Source organism: Symphalangus syndactylus, chromosome 9 (genome assembly GCF_028878055.3).
Source record: "Symphalangus syndactylus isolate Jambi chromosome 9, NHGRI_mSymSyn1-v2.1_pri, whole genome shotgun sequence".
Taxonomy (NCBI): domain Eukaryota; kingdom Metazoa; phylum Chordata; class Mammalia; order Primates; family Hylobatidae; genus Symphalangus; species Symphalangus syndactylus.
In genome coordinates, this window is record NC_072431.2 from 131,264,206 (window position 1) to 131,280,454 (window position 16,249).

The 16,249-nt window shown below is 36.9% G+C and overlaps 1 protein-coding gene across 21 annotated transcripts in view; it reads left to right on the forward strand.

The window, feature by feature from the left end:
- PTPRD (protein tyrosine phosphatase receptor type D) overlaps nucleotides 1-16,249 on the forward strand; it is a 2,314,079-nt gene that overhangs the window by 2,176,920 nt on the left and 120,910 nt on the right. For 11 of the 21 annotated variants that reach the window (XM_055294271.2, XM_055294273.2, XM_063609871.1 and 8 more), the window contains 2 exons: nucleotides 860-972; nucleotides 14,284-14,381. In XM_055294271.2, coding sequence (XP_055150246.1) covers nucleotides 860-972; nucleotides 14,284-14,381 — 211 coding nt within the window. Of the gene's footprint in view, nucleotides 1-859; nucleotides 973-13,733; nucleotides 13,776-14,283; nucleotides 14,382-16,249 lie in introns of all 21 variants that reach the window. The other 10 variants (XM_055294262.2, XM_063609868.1, XM_063609869.1 and 7 more) reach the window with 1 other exon arrangement.

Sequence of the window (16,249 nt, forward strand, 5' to 3'; positions counted from 1 at the left end):
TAAAATTACATAATGAGAGCTTAAATGGGGATATCTAATAAAGCTAGTAGATAGCTTTTAAAACAAAGTTAAAATGTATTGTGTGAAGAATCACATTTGTAACAAGGCACTGTCAATGGCACCTTGAATGATTATCAGGAGAGATGATCTACCCACCAGGTGAAATTACATTTTCTCTGATCTTTCTGTGAACCTTTCATTAACAAATATTAATCACAGTTAGCTTAACACTGTTAAGAGCTAACACTGTTTTTTTGCTTCACATTTGAAAGAGAAAGGGGAGTTTTGTTTTACCTGGTCCCGATTGTCCTAGGCATTAGGATAACTTGGCATCTTAAAAATGCACTTGTATTTACCTGCCTTACGGGAAAATCTAAGTTATCTCCTCTCTGTAGTCACCACTTATATATCCTCAGGGCTAAGGGGGACAGATTTAACTGTTCAGCTTAAGGTCAGGTAGTTTCTTTATGGTAACAACAGTCTTAGTATTGGCAACTTAGGGGTATTCTATACTGTTCCTCACAGATAGAACTAGTAGATAAGAGAGAATTGCTCAATAAGGATCCAAACGTATCTCACCAAGATCCCCTTGAAGCCGAAAGGCAGAGTTGCTGAATTATTTAATCCTACAGTTGGAGGAGGACTTCGAGATCATTCACTTAAATAAAAATTTTAGACGTGAGAGAACAATTAGGCCAAGGGGGAAAAGCAACCCAAACTGGGTCACAAGTCAGCTGGGTTAAAAAGTTGTAAAACTGAAAACTTGGGAGGTGGGGGTAGTGCAGGTGCAACGTTCTGCTTTTCTATCTGTTTCAATTGGTTTTTGTTTTCTTCTTAAATTTCTGTTTTCCCCCTATAGGAAGAGGGCAGAGTCCGACTCTAGAAAAAGCAGCATACCGAACAGTAAGGAGATCCCTTCACACCACCCAACAGACCCTGTAGAACTGAGGCGCCTTAACTTTCAAACACCGGGTAAGAAGCATCACACATCTAATCCACACACAGTCTTTCCCAGAAGTTGTACAGCTCAGTTGATATTAAGAGTTGAAGGTATCACTTTATTTTGAACCATTTTGTTCATCCTGCTCTTTTATTTTACTATTATGGAGACTTGCCCAAGCAAAAGTCTGAAAGGAAATTAAGTTCTTTCTGCAAAGCTGAAATGGGGTAGGGAAGAAAAAGAAATGTGGTTCTCCTTCAAATTTTGGAAGAACTATAGTCTTTATAATAATATCTACCATTTTTATGGGCTCGATTATTGTTTTTATTATTTCCAATGACACCAATCTGGAAAGAATTCAGTTTCTCATCTTATCAAGTGAATGAATGAGTAAATGGATGGATGACTGTACACATCTTTCATCCCATGGGAAAGCATAGATTTGTTCTATATTTTCCCTTTTGTTTGTGTTTATGGTACTCTGAAAGAGGAAGGAAGAAAGGGAGGGAGGGAGGAAAATGAGGTAAATATTTTTAAATATTGCATATACTAAATTTCACTGATCACTTCAGGCTTCTTACTAGAGAGAAACATAAAGTGACTGGGGATAACAAAAAATATACTTGTTTCTTAAAATAAAGAACATTAAGTGCCTCAACAGAGGAACACTACTATTCCTGCTGAGGGGCCTTCTGTACAATATTGTTTATTCATGCCTAGATCTATTTGACTTTCATTCAACTAAAGCATGTTTATACCAAATGAATGGCAAATTATGAATGGCAGAGGGAGCTGAAAATATAAAACCGAGTGACCCTATCTTAATATGTTATGATAATGAACAAAGCGAAGAGCTAATCTAAGAAGTCTTTGGGATTAAAATGTGGTTGTAGTGTTGTCCCACAAATTGTAGACAACTTTCTTTGTGTCATATGGATGTTCTGATTCACAGTATGATACACTGCAGATATATTACAGTGCACATTTTACAGTGAATTATTTTGAACATGGTTTATTATGTTCAGCATGTTTTCTCTTTTACATGTAGATGTACCATAGTAACTAGTAACTCTTCAATTGAAAGAAATGTTTAGCATTTTCGGTGTGGCTATATGATCATCATAATGTTGGTATTTAAAAAAAAATTCTAACTCATTTGAGGTTAGACTTTAAAAAAAAATTATTTCATCATGCACCGGGAAGGTGTGCATGATGATTGAACAAACTCGTGTCATCTTCCAGGATAGGTTGTAGCCCTCTGGATGCATCTTGTTGAGTCACCTACTCAGTAATTTATTAAGGCAACTTGATATGAATTAAGGTACTGTAGTAAATTTCGTTGGTTCAGCGCTTTTTGAAATAGGTGGATACTAACTACTTCAGCCTATAGGCAACTTCTTTTTGTTTTTGGTTGTTTGTTTGATTGATGGATTTTTTGAGACAGGGTCTCACTCGATTGTCCAGGCTGGAGTACAGTAGCACAGTGATGGCTCACTGCAGCCTCAACCTCCCGGGATCAGGTGATCCCCCTACCTCAGCTTCCCAGGTAGCTAGGACTACTGGGGCATGTCATCACACCCAGAAAATTTTTGTTATTTTTGTGGAGGTGGAGTTTGGCTGTATTGCACAAGCTGGGCTCCAACTCCTGGGCTCCAGCAATTCACCTGCCTCAGCCTCCCAAAGTGCTGAGATTACAGGCATTAGCCACCACTCCTGGCCTACAGGCAACTTCTTGATAATGGACGCAGGAATTTATATTCCTTTCAGTTTGGCACACTCAATGTATAGAGGACCCAAAAGCTGAAGAAATGATCTGCTACATGATTCCTTGCGTTTCTTACCTCATCACACTTTAAAAGAGCAACATGTTTTGGAAATAGAAAAATGGATCAGATTTCTCAGTACCTTGCTGCTATCTCTGCACTGCCCCTCCTTCCTCTGTTTTTGACATAAATGCCGTTTGTGCTGGAACCAACCTTGATCTTCCACCAGAGGCAGAAACACAGTATAAGGTTGAGCAGAAAGGCAAAGGTACCCCCAAAAGAAGAGAGCCAATGAGAGTGCTACACCTCACCTCTTCTAGCGCCAACAGAAAATGTTTCCAGGAATAAATACAAAGCAAGAATGGGAACTGTGTAGAGATAATGATGAAAAGGTGCTGGTGACTGCAGGTAAGAGAATAGGAATGTCTTCAACCAGGAGACTTCTGTCTGCAAGTACTTCTCACTTTCAGATGTAATTTTGCAAATATGGCCAAACTCAAGAATTCTATTAGCAATTTAATTTTCCCAATGTATTTGGGAATATTATATCCATTTATAGAGAGAATCTGTTAAATTTTATATAAGATACCAGAAAGAAGAATGAATGTTACAGTTGTAACATCTCTTGTATCACCAATGACTTTACGAAATTAAGATGGGGACCTGAGTATAAAGGAAGGTGTCATTTAACTAAAGTTAGACTTATCACCTCAAATAGATAAAGGAATAAAGTAGACAAATGAGATAAGAGAGGAGCTGCAGCAGAGGAGGAGACTAGAAAAGGAGGAATTGTCCTAAGATCCTAGCACATCTGTTCACTCGGGAAGCAGTACATTATGCCCTGTAACTCGGGTAAGCAATTCACTTAAGCTTGATTTGCTGAAATTGTTTATTTGCCATCCAAGCTCTATGTTGTGGCCTGCTGTCTGGAAAATTTTCACCGTTTTACAAAGGAAATAGACTCCGCTGTTAATATGAAATTCATAGAGATGTGACCATTTGCTTCAGCCTGCATAGATTTTAGCCAGTGGCTATGAATTACCCTAATTACTTGCCAATAGGATGAGAGCAGAATGTGGGGTTGTTAACCCAGTAACCCTTTTGTGATTGTTCTTCTCCTCTTTTTCACGAAGAATCAAGTGTTTTCTTGGATTATGAAATAAAATAATCCTTTATTAGGTGTTGCATAACAGGTGCTATGACTCTAATTTTTAGGTTTTTAAATTATTTACATTTCACTCTCTGAAATGTGGCTTTTTAAATATTATATCTACTATGAATGCATAATTGCCTATCCCCAAACATTATAACACTTGAGAATATTTATTAATAATATACATAAGTAGAGAATTAGTAATCCACATCTTCTGTTCAAAAAATGTCTTTCAATGACATAAGATGCCTGTGATTTATATAACCATTACCTAGTACAGAATTTGTTACCGAAGGCAAATTGATTTCTGCTTCTGATGGGTCTGTTATGAATGATAAAATAGCAAACAAACATTACAATTTGAAATTCAGTAGGCCTTTCAGAAGGTAAAGAAAGCACATTGTTTAGTTCAGTGATTCTATAAATTCTACTTTCTCAAAAAAATCATCTTGTGAATGAAAGATTCATTTACATTCTAAGTCATTTATTCTTTCGGAGAATTGAGATTTAAGAAGTCAGATCTTTTTTCCTTAATTCTGCCCGATAGTCCCAATTTCATATAAATGTAGCATTCCAACAATCTAAGTACGTCAAAGAGCCGTACCCATAAATGCAGTACCACAAACGTAGTTGGGTCAGAAAAAGTTAGATTCCCGTCCACTGTTGCTCAGCTAAGGCACAAAGAAAAGACAGAGAAACCTGCTTTTTTGTCAGTATAACCATCCTTGTGAGGTTGGAGAGTGTGGAGAGGAACATTGCTTTAGCACATTTTCAAACTTTTAGACAAGAATCAAGTCACTCTCTGACACTGCTGAGAGCCTTCCAAAGAGGTAGCTTGGACTTGAATCTGTACAGAGCACCTTGAGGAGTTGCTGTATCTTCTCATTCTTAAGTCACTGATGGTGCTGGCAGCGAGAGGTAGTTCAGGGCTGAAGCCCACTAGTCCGTTATTGGCAACAAAGTTCTTGGTCTTTTTAGCATTAAGATGAGTGAAAAAAGAATCACCAACCTAGCCTCTTCTTTTTTTTTTTTTTTTGAGACGGAGTCTCGCTCTGCCGCCCAGGCTGGAGTGCAGTGGCGCAGTCTCGGCTCACTGCAAGCTCCACCTCCCGGGTTCACGCCATTCTCCTGCCTCAGCCTCTCTGAGTAGCTGGGACTATAGGTGCCCGCCACCACGCCCGGCTAATTTTTTTGTATTTTTAGTAGAGACGGGGTTTCACCGTGGTCTCGATCTCCTGACCTCGTGATCCGCCCGCCTCGGCCTCCCAAAGTGCTGGGATTACAAGCGTGAGCCACCGTGCCCGGCCCAACCCAGCCCCTTCTGAAAACTATTTTATTTTTCTCTTATTGAGCATAACGTAATTGTGACTTAACCCATTGCTGCATCAGAGACAATATGGAATTGTTGAATAAATTTTTTTTCTCCCCCTAAATGGTAGTTTTTCTAGGAATAGGACTAGATTCAAGATAAACAGTCTTATAGGATCCCAGGATACTGCATAATGTTAGGACTAATCTATTACTTAAGTGATGGGTTCACATGGTAAGTGTGGACAAATATACGGGAACATTTATCATTTTTTGTGCTTGTACACTTTCATTATTAAAGTATCCTTTAAAATGAAAAAAAAAAAAAATCCTGTCGCTCTGTGAAACACTGTGTGTAAGCACCTGAACAGGTCGGGGAAGCTCATGCTTTCACAACTGAAAGCAGGCACCTCAGCTTGTAAGTATTTTGCATGATTGTAAATGTCTGTCTTATTGTGGTTCAGATGGCAGTGTATAGCCAAGTTATATTTGAGACAACATGAGCTGCCTAATCATTTAAGAGAATAATGATTTAAACAATAAATCATTGATTATTAGTGTACAAGATCAGCCAGAATTAGTGTGAAAAAGGCAATTTAAGTAATGTCAGTTGTATCACCAATAACTACCAAATTAAAATGGGGACTTAAGTATATAGGAAGGTATCATTTAGCTAAGGTTGGACTTATTAGTTCTAACAGATAATGGAATAAGATGGGCAAAGTAAGTAAAAGAGACAGGTGATGTAGTAGAGGAATTTACTGGAATTATTAACTGCTGATCAAGTTTTACAAGTCTTTAAGGTCTATGGAAGAAGGGAAGAAAATATTCACTTACAAAAGATGCATTTAAAGGAAATGTCCATTAAGCACCATACATCTCTGTAGACAGACAGCAGTAACTGGGTATGCACGAGGATGGGTTAATAGATATGTTGCTTGTTCCACAAAAATGAACTGTGTTAGCCCCATTTGCAAGGAAAGTTTTCTCTTTCTTTCTTTTATAAACAATTTCCAAATTATTTTAGTCTCTCCCTCCCAGAACATCTTCTTTTTAATTTCAAAAGCAACACGTTTATTGGGGAAATTTTGGAAACTAGAAAATAAGCCTGTTAACAATTATTGCATATAGATTGTGACCATTTAGGTGTTCACTGTGTTACTCTTTAATTTTTTGTATGTTTGAAAATTTTTATGATTATATGGTGGGAAAGGGGCCAACAAAAGCACTTTTAGAGAAGAAAAATTACTCTTCATTCCATCACTTTTTTCTTCTTTTTTTATTTGTCATATTTAAAATTAAAATTAAAATATTTTGTGTCATTACTCCAATTTAGTCTCCAGAAATATCTGCCATGTATAGTTTCATGTATATCTTTCTAGACTTAATTTGTGTATGTAGTTATTTAAATGCTATAATATAGAGTAGGTAGGGGTATGTGTGTGTGTATGTATGTCATGTATGTATACACACACAATTTGCTGTTGTGGCATTTAGCTATATAAAAATGGACTTTTTTCAAGTGAGTGTATTATGTCTTATCTTCTTTTTAACAGCTAATGACGATGGTAGTCAGTTCTGTAGATATCAAAATGTATTAACTCATTCCCTATTAATGGAGGCTAAGTTATTTCTCATGTTTTGCTATTACAGATACTACTGCAATGAGCATTATTGAGCCTATATATTTTGACACCATCATTGCTATTTCTGCATGTAAGACACCTGGAAATATGATAGCAGGGTCCTAGGGTAGGCACATTTACCATTTTGATAGAGAGATCCAATTACAGACTTTTCGAAATACTGTAAAAATCCTTTACTGAAAGTTTGAACCGCTCTGGCCCATGGCTTTTAGAATTGGGCAAAATGATGAAGATAAACATAATATTATTAAAAGATGGTGATATATAAGAAAACCAAACAAATTACTAATATGTGTTCATTTTTCTTCTTTTTCCCAGCAAAGAAAATTTAGAGGTTGAGGATCTTAGAGAAATTCACTTTGTTTTCAGTACAAAGAAAGTTGTAAGAGAAAATGCTACTGATAGCATTGGTGGTGCACCAATCATTACCTTCCCCTCTGCCTGCGTATTCAATATTAAAGTGTCTGCTGTCCCTATTCATACCTCCTCCCTGGCCCAAAAAATACTTGCAAACAAAACCAAAACTATAGTGTTTATGCTTGCACCTTTTAGGAAAAGAGATTTAAAACTCGATGATCAGATGTTACAACATAAAGACCTCGTTTTCATTCAGTGGATGACCCTAATATGTTTTGCCCTAAAGCATACATGGATGGTAGGTGATTGATGGGCTGTGGAAAACAAAAACAAACTCGTAAAAAGTTAACAGATCAGAAACAGTGGTGTCAACAGCAGAATGTCTGCACAGCAACTGAATAAGCTTTAGAAAGCTCTTGAGCTGTCTCTTCTCATCTATTAATACTATTAGTTGGATCAGTGCTAACAAGATCCATTTTTATACTTTCTTCATACTTTCATATTATCTTTTATACAGTAAGGAATTTAGGTGTGTGACCTAGGTTAAGAATACTGGACGTGTTCTTTCTGTTTTATTTTCTGAAATTTCCAATATAAAGAAACAGCTTGTTCAAATTCTGTATTTTGAGAAAGTCTACATTAGAATTGAATTTTACAAAAAAATTTTTAAATGTTTTGAGGCAGGATCTTGCTCTGTTGCCCAGGCTTGAGTGCAGTGGCACAGTCATAGCTTGCTGTAGCCTCAACATTCCATGCTTAAGTAATCCACCCACCTTAACCTCCCAAGTAGCTGGGACCACAGGCATGTGCCACCATGCCCGGTTCATTTAAAAGATTTTTTTTTTTGCATAAACGGGGTTGCCCAGGCTGGACAGAAACTACTGGAATCAAGTAAAAATTTTGTATTTTAATTATGCCATTCATTGCTTACCTAGAGAAGCACTTTTGGTGACTCTTTCATTTAATGATGATCCCCAGTCACAAATTAAATCTAATTGTCATTATCATTGTATCAGGAAGCTTACAAATCAATGTTCTCTTTATCTTTAATTTATCATTAGTTTGTGTTACAAATAATAAACATAGCAGAGTATTTGTATTTCATTCAGGGAATTCTAAATAGTGCATAAATTATGTTAAAAGTATGACAAATATTTAATGAATGAATTTTCTCTTTCTGACCGTTAACTCATAGAAGTCTACTTTTGTTAAGACTGTGGTAATTGATTTGATGAAAAAATTAGCTTCTCTTTGGTCCATAAGCACAAACTGTTCTCCAGCCATTATCACAATTTGTCAGTAAGGAAAATCATGAAGAGACTGTTATTGAGTCATTACAAACACACGTATATAGTGACAGAAAAAAATCATCTAAAAGATGTACCACCGTTATTAGTGACTTCAAAAACTCTACTTAGCAGAATAGTTATATAGTGCCTATTGGCATTTAATGCAAGGTTTAAAAATATGAAAATAGAGCAAGTGTTTGATAAATATTTTTCTATGGATAGTAAAATCATTTGAAGCATTCAGTAGCCTTACTGACTTAGTAAAATAGAGCAGGACTTTTGAAAAGCAAAAATACCATAAATTAGCTTCTAAAAAATACTCTGCCAAATAGCATTCCAGGTTTTAACACTTCAGTACCTTTAGTTCATGTTTTCTTGGAAACTTAGGATATTTTGGCAAGCAGTAGCTGGAAAATACAGATGTGTTGTTGCATCCCGTTTTCCTCTTCCCCACCAATGAAACAGATGACCTAGGTGAACTCCCTGTATTGACACTTTTTCTCAAACTGAGGATGGTTTATGATCTCTGTCTTGCTGCACAGAGACCCCAAACAGTCTTAAAGACCCAGCTTTATGTACATGTCACCACTCGTCCAGGGGTGTTAAATGATGAGAAAGACAGCATGGCGTCATGTGAAATGTGCTAAATGAGAGTGGACAGGGTATGGGATCAAATTCCTCATGTAGCTACAGTTCTGCTGATAATGATGACCTTGATTGAGTTCTTTAACTCCTCTGGGCTTCATTTTTCTAATTGGTAGAGTTAATGCGGGATCAGGTTAGAGACAGGGGGAGGTAGATGAACCCATAGGGGATGAACCACGCAAGAAGCATACTTCTTTATATCCCCAGCACAAAGCAGTATCTAGTCCATTGCCTTGTGGATACAGGCATGCAGTCTGTCACTCCCAACACTCCTTGATTCTAATTCACATACACACAGATGAAAGAAGGTTTTGTTCTTTTAAAACAAAGGCCATAATTTGGTTAGCCATATGTGGTCTGCAAAAGAGCTTATCGTTTGACATGGACTGCGTTTCAACAAAATTTTGAGTCAACATTGAAAACTGAGGAAATGCCACATGATACTCTGGATTTTTAGTGGCTATTGAAAACCTGAACAGTCTAAACCTATTGGCCTTGCCTTCCCACTTGGCAGAGCAAATCCTGGAGCTGAATAGTTTCACCCTTTTCAGAAGCGCCCCCACGTGTACACTAGCGCTAAAGATGAGTGACATTGAGACTGAGCGTTAGTTGCCATTTATGTCAGGCTTATGGCTGTTTTTCACATAGTAAAGAATTATTGTTCTTTCTGGAGTCTCTGTTCAAATTAGAGAAACAAAAGCCAGCCCTGGAAACTCGCTCATGGTGAGGAAATGGGAAAGAGTGTATTTTTTGTGTGTGAAAATGTTGACTATATGATACTTAGCCATCTTCAGTCATTTATCTTACCAGCCTAGCCCTTTCCATCCATGGAAACTTTGTCCCCCACTTTATTTAGAAGATCGCAAATGCCATTCTCGAAATAGTACAGTAGAAAGATGCCCAAGCTGCATGTTGAGATGTTGTTATCTACTGTCTGGGCTTATGTAGACAAGTCATCTAACTTTTCTGGAGTTGAGTCCTCTTGTATAAAATGAAAGTGCTGGACTAAGTCATCTCTAAGATGCCTCTCAGGTTAAAATGCCATGATTTTAAAGTTAACTTCTTATAAGGAAGTCACCATGACATTAGTCTCACAAATATGTACCCTATTAAAGGGAGCCATCCTGTTTTTTCCTCCAACCTAAGGCAGATTTCAGTGACCGCATCTGTCACTTTTCATGTTGACACTATATTGTGGAAATCATAGCTTCAAAATAAAAAGTCTTGCCAGATTTGATGCGTGCCTTTAAAATGCATTTATGGGTCGGGCTCAGCGGCCCATGCCTGTAATCCCAGTACTTTGGGAGCCCGAGGCAGGCGGATCATGAGGTCAGGAGTTTGAGACCAGTCTGACCGACATGATGAAACCCCATCTCAACTAAAAATGTAAAAATTAGCCGGGTGTGGTGGCGCGTCCCTGCAATCCTGCCACTCAGGAGGCTGAGGCAGGAGAACCACTTGAACCCAGGAGGCAGAGCTTGCAGTGAGCTGAGATTGCACCACTGCACTCCAGCCTGGGCAACAGAGTGAGACTCCATCTCAAAAAAAAAAAAAATAAATACATTTCTGTTGTACCTTTGTAGCTTTGAACTGATGAGGTCATGACACTGGCAAGCCCTCCCTGCTTGTTAGCTGTGCTTCAAGTTCTTTGCTGCCAATGATAGCTGAGTACTAAAGCTTGCTAATGGGGTGTTAGAGGGGATACAAGAATATCACCAAGAAAAAGCTCATCTCATTCTCATAAATCCTGATATGATTTCTAAATGGGAAAAAAAAGGAATAAATGGAGTTATAGCCCCCCCATCATGAATCCCATAGGACTAAGAGCCAATGCTGAGGGACTTTAAAAATATCAATATATAGCTCCCACATCCAGAGACCTGAATTAATTGGTCTGGTGTACAGCCTGCAAAAAAAAAAAAAAAAAAAATTAAAGCACATCAAGTAATTTAAATGTGTAAACTCTGATGTAGTAAAGACTTTGGTTTATAGACTGAGCAGTGGTCAGGTTGCCAGACAAAACATTGAAAAGATACCACAGTGAGGTCAACTTCATAGTTTTCTTAGTGTCTACCTTTTCATTCAAAATCTAACATATTTGTTTATATCATGTAACATGTTTTTTCAATATTGGGCAGTGGAGATGTTTCTGCAGAATTGTGTAACAATATTTTGAATTAGATCCTTGGTCATTGTTCTCTGATACGAGCTAAACAGTTTCAACTTAGAGGAGTTTTACTCTTGAGGATTATTTTTATGCCGACATTTGGTCTTTTCTGATATATGACATAACATCATAATAGACTGTGTATATATTTTGGCTAATGAAAGAAAATAGCAATAAACTTAAATAGTTCAAAAAATAAACAATTCAACTGCATACTAGTTTTCCATTTTGTAAAAAGTAAGTACTCTCCTCCCTTCAAAGAAAAGGTACGATGACTTTTAGAACCCTTACATATGCACCATGTCCAATAGACCCTTCTCTGTTCAGAAATTCTATCTGTATGTGGGAAGAATGAAAGTTACGAAGAAGAGAATGGCTCTTGAATTTATCTAGTTCTCTACTCTTATTTTAACAGTTAAAGAAATCAAGGCGCTTCACAAATGGTGATTTGTCCCTATTAGTAGATGGCAAAAGCAGAAGTAGAACCCATGTCCAGTATTCTAAGCTAGGGTTCTTTCTCCCGTACCATTGGATTCACACAGATTCTCCTCCCTTTTCTGTGAAACATCCATCTGCCATTTTTACTTGTCCTAGAAATTGAGTGCAATATGGTAACCAATGATAAGTTTCATGTGGTAATTCTTTAATGCTGTGATATCTTGCATGTGATACCTATATGTATATATATTCTGATGTGGAATATAATGAATCAATGTAGGTCTGCTTGAATTTTTCTTTAATAAGCTTCCAATATAATACTTCCAGACCATGTGCCAGTGCATGCCACAAGTAAATATGTTGATCACATCTTTGGTTATTATTATGGTCTTCTACTGCTGTTATACTAATACTTTTCCCATCTCCAACTGGCTTTACTTTTTGCAGCTTTGAGCAGTAATTCAGTCCCCTACGCCTCCCTGATTGGCTCTGTGTCCTCCCTCTCTAGCCAAACCACCACTCAGTCCATATATGATAATAACTCTCTCCCACGATTCGCTCGAAAAGGTCTAAACATCTTTGTCTCTATTATTTTCTCTGTGAAAGCACTGTAATGATGTCCACATCAGTCCATTTCCATTTCCAGATAAGCCTAAAGTCACCTATGCCTTTGCATTTCCATTCTTTTCATTGGGGGTGCCTCATCTGGATAAGATCACGTAATTGTCAGATCACTGTCACCCTCTCACTCCCTCCATAGAATGTAAATTATTTCAGTTCTACCATTAATACAGAAAAGTTTCAGAAAGGGTTCCAAAATTTTGTTCCAAAGGCATTATTATATCACCGACAAAGAATTTCTACTTGCAAGCAATTCAGTTTTATTGGCTCTCCACTAAAATTTTAGCTGACTGGAAGCAGACCTTCATAGCCATAAAAACGAAACCACCACAATTCACAACACCTGCTAATGTGGTAGTCTTCAGAATGCAGGGTAGCTTTTTACTTAACTTACCGGAATCATTGATAATTTGGCATTTGAGATAAAGGAACTTACTGGGTGACTTTTAACAATGGTATAATTCCTAAAATGCTCTTAAAGTAGTGACATGTCATGTTGACTCAGTGGCCATCATTCTGTAGCCTTCCTCCAAAGAGCCACAGTGACAGCAGAATGTCAACACATGGCTTCCAGTTTGAGCTCCTCCCTCATTCTTTTCCTGCTTCAGTGGCTTCCCTGGGGACATGCTAGTTCAGGTTTTTCTAGCCAGCTGGAACTTGTGTCTGTAAGATAAGAGTCAGCAATGCTCTTTTATGATACTTCTGTAAAATTAATAGGAAAGAAATAAAAGACAAATCATATGAAAAGTGAGAAAACATCAGAAAGACACAGGAGTTACCAAAATTAATAGTGGATTATTTTTCATGGAATCTATGAAATTAATATATCTTCCGCTGGCTGAATGAACTAGAATGTGTCAGCCCCATCTTTGCTTTCCTTCTTTCTTCACCTTCTTTCCCTCCTGTCTTTTCACCATTTGCTCACTTCCCTGAAGCCATTTCTCATTAATGGACAAAGATGTTTACACCTGAAGTAGATTGTAGGTTTGCTGGGGGTTGAATAATGGGGACCTAGGGCAAAATATCACAGAGTTGCTAGTGTGGCCATTTATAAATGTCCAGGAGAAGGCTGCAACCCCAACCTCTACAATCTGCTACTAGTGGAAACATTTTTGAAGCTCAGTTTGGTGTCTGATTGTGCCGTCGGTGATTATCGTCAATGAGTCGTGGTGCATGTCATCTTTGTGTCTATGTTTGCATGTGAATGTCAGTCACCTACAGTTTTGTGAAATATTAGCAATCTTAATGTAGTAGTGACATTGTACTAGCCACAATGTATAGTGAATTCTGCAAAAACTCATAGCATTTTGATTAGTCCTTTTAAAAAATATATCAGGCTTTCCATTTCATTTTTTTTGAAGAATTTTTTCTATTTTATTTTATTTATACCATCATTTCCTTTGCAGGTTCAGATGATTCCGGTTACCCTGGTAACCTTCATTCTTCAAGTTAGTTTTCCTTGATTATGCATAAGTCATTTTATGTTTACTATCAAGCTACTACTCTTTCCCTTTTAGGCCTTTCTCAGTGTCTGTTTTCTTAGTTCACTTTACACCATTTAATTCCACACAATTTCCATTTCACACAGTGCAGGAGAAGGAGTTTGAAATGGCATAAAAGTCATTACTCAAAGCAGAAGTTGACATCAAGCCTGACTGTCAGTTTTCTCCACTAGCTAACCTCATTGATTCATAGCACAATAACGCTTTCTTTTACACTAGGAGTGTTAGTTTGGAGATTATGCTTGGTGACTTTTCATTTGGCTACAAAATTCATCTTCCCAGAGCATGTCCTGCTTTGAGTAACCAAACTATTTGCCTGCTTCCTCACCTAAAACATCTTTACTGCTCACATATTTTCAGGCCATTTCTAACTATAGTATTCTCTATATTTTGGAATAGTTAGCATCGTTTTCATTTGTTTTCAAATGTGTTTCTTCTTTCCTTTTTTCAATAGGTATGGCTAGCCATCCTCCAATACCCATCTTGGAACTTGCAGACCACATTGAAAGATTGAAAGCAAATGACAACTTGAAGTTTTCACAGGAATATGAGGTAATTCACTGTGTTTATTCTTTACAGTAATTTCAAGAGTTGCTCTTCTCTTTTTTTGACCATATTCTTGAAAATTAACTTCATCAGTGCTTTTCCCTTTAAATATGACTCAAATGTGATATAAAAAGGTATAATGAATCGTCAACTTAAAAGTGTCTGCACAAGCAATATAGGAATTACAATTTTAAAAAGTGTTAATTTTACGTTTGTTCAATATTACTTGCTGAGATTATGAATTTTCTGTTTTTTATTTTTATTTTTAATTGGCAATAATTGTATGTATTTATATATTATGCGTTATTATTAATTATAGTCACCATTCTGTGTAATAGATTGCTAAAGCTTATTCCTGCCATCTGTCTAAAACTGATCAACATCTCCCCTTTCTCCAGCCATCCATTGGTAATCACCATTCTATTATCTACTCCTATGAGTTTGACTTCTCTAGATTTCACATATAAATGAGATCATGCAGTATTTGTCTTTCAGTTCCTAGAATATACTAAATTGATAAGCTTTCCAGCGTACCAAATAGGCGCCAAATACACTGATTTGTGATAAGAATCCTCATCTAAAAAGAAAGATTACAAAATTAAGTACATTTCTCAAGACTCCTGGTTTTATAAGCCATGAAAACTCTGTAATTATTGAGTACATGTATATTATCTTATCCTTCAATCTAAATTATTGCTAGAGCTAATATTAAGATAGAAATGTATTTTCAGAGAGTTGCTTGTTTTTGAAGGAATGGTGCACTGAATGCTATCTTAAAATTCCAGAACCCTTAAAGATTCTTTGTGAATTCTTGATGAAGGTAAATTAAAAGCCTGTGTGTATGCACGTGTGTGTGTGTGTATTTGGATATTGTGGTATATATCAATCAAAAAGTTATAAAACTGGGTATTTCTGTTATTCTCCAGCAACAAGGACCCTTAATGAAGCCAGTTAATGAATTATTGATAACTGGACCATAATTGTTTTTTCTAGACCAGTTTTAATGTAAGATTAAAATGTACAACTAAAATCTTGTAGTTATGCCAAATAATAAAAGGTTATTGGGTACCTGGGCAGCCCAAATTTCACCATCGGGGTTTCTGTTGATTTACTTACTGGGAGTCGTTAACACATCCTGTTACCTCTTGGTATCCGTTGTATCAGCCTTAATTGGGGCAGTTGCACTGGACCTACCAGCGCTAACATTCTACCCTATCACGTTCTGTAGTAACCTCTAAGAGGACCCCCAACCTCAAGAGGCTTAGAGGGGTCACAAAAAGAAGAAGAAGCTCCATGTAAGAGAACACGGAGCAGTGAGGCCAGACCGCGTTTTATTCAATTTGCATACTGCAGCATCTTTGTCTTATATTTGATAGGATGCAAAGATTTTGTTTGTTTCCTTGCCTCTTGTGAAGTTATAGTTTCCTTTATTCTGCTCCAAGCATTCAGGAGAACATTTTCAATGCTAGGAAAATTCACACTGCATCGCACGTTATCTTCTCTTCTCAAATGGTCGCAGCTTATTTCTTTCCTGCTTTTCCTCTTGATCAGAATTGCTCCTTTAAAATTATGCAGTATCCTTTAAAACACTTTCTATAGTTTCTGATTTAGGGCTTAAGGCTCCAGGGTGAGTTTAGAGAAAATAAGGCAAATCATAAATAGCCCCTGGGGCAACATAAAAAACTCTTAGTTATGTCAATTTTTATGAACCGGAAATCTTTCATCACTCCAACCTACTTTTTATTGTTATATGATTCTTATTATTTTGCCATAAGAATTATTATTATTATTATTTTGCCATAGCCCTGCTTTAATTATTTATTTTTGATTATAAGTTATGTAATGAGTTACAAATTATGGAAATATGATAGCTC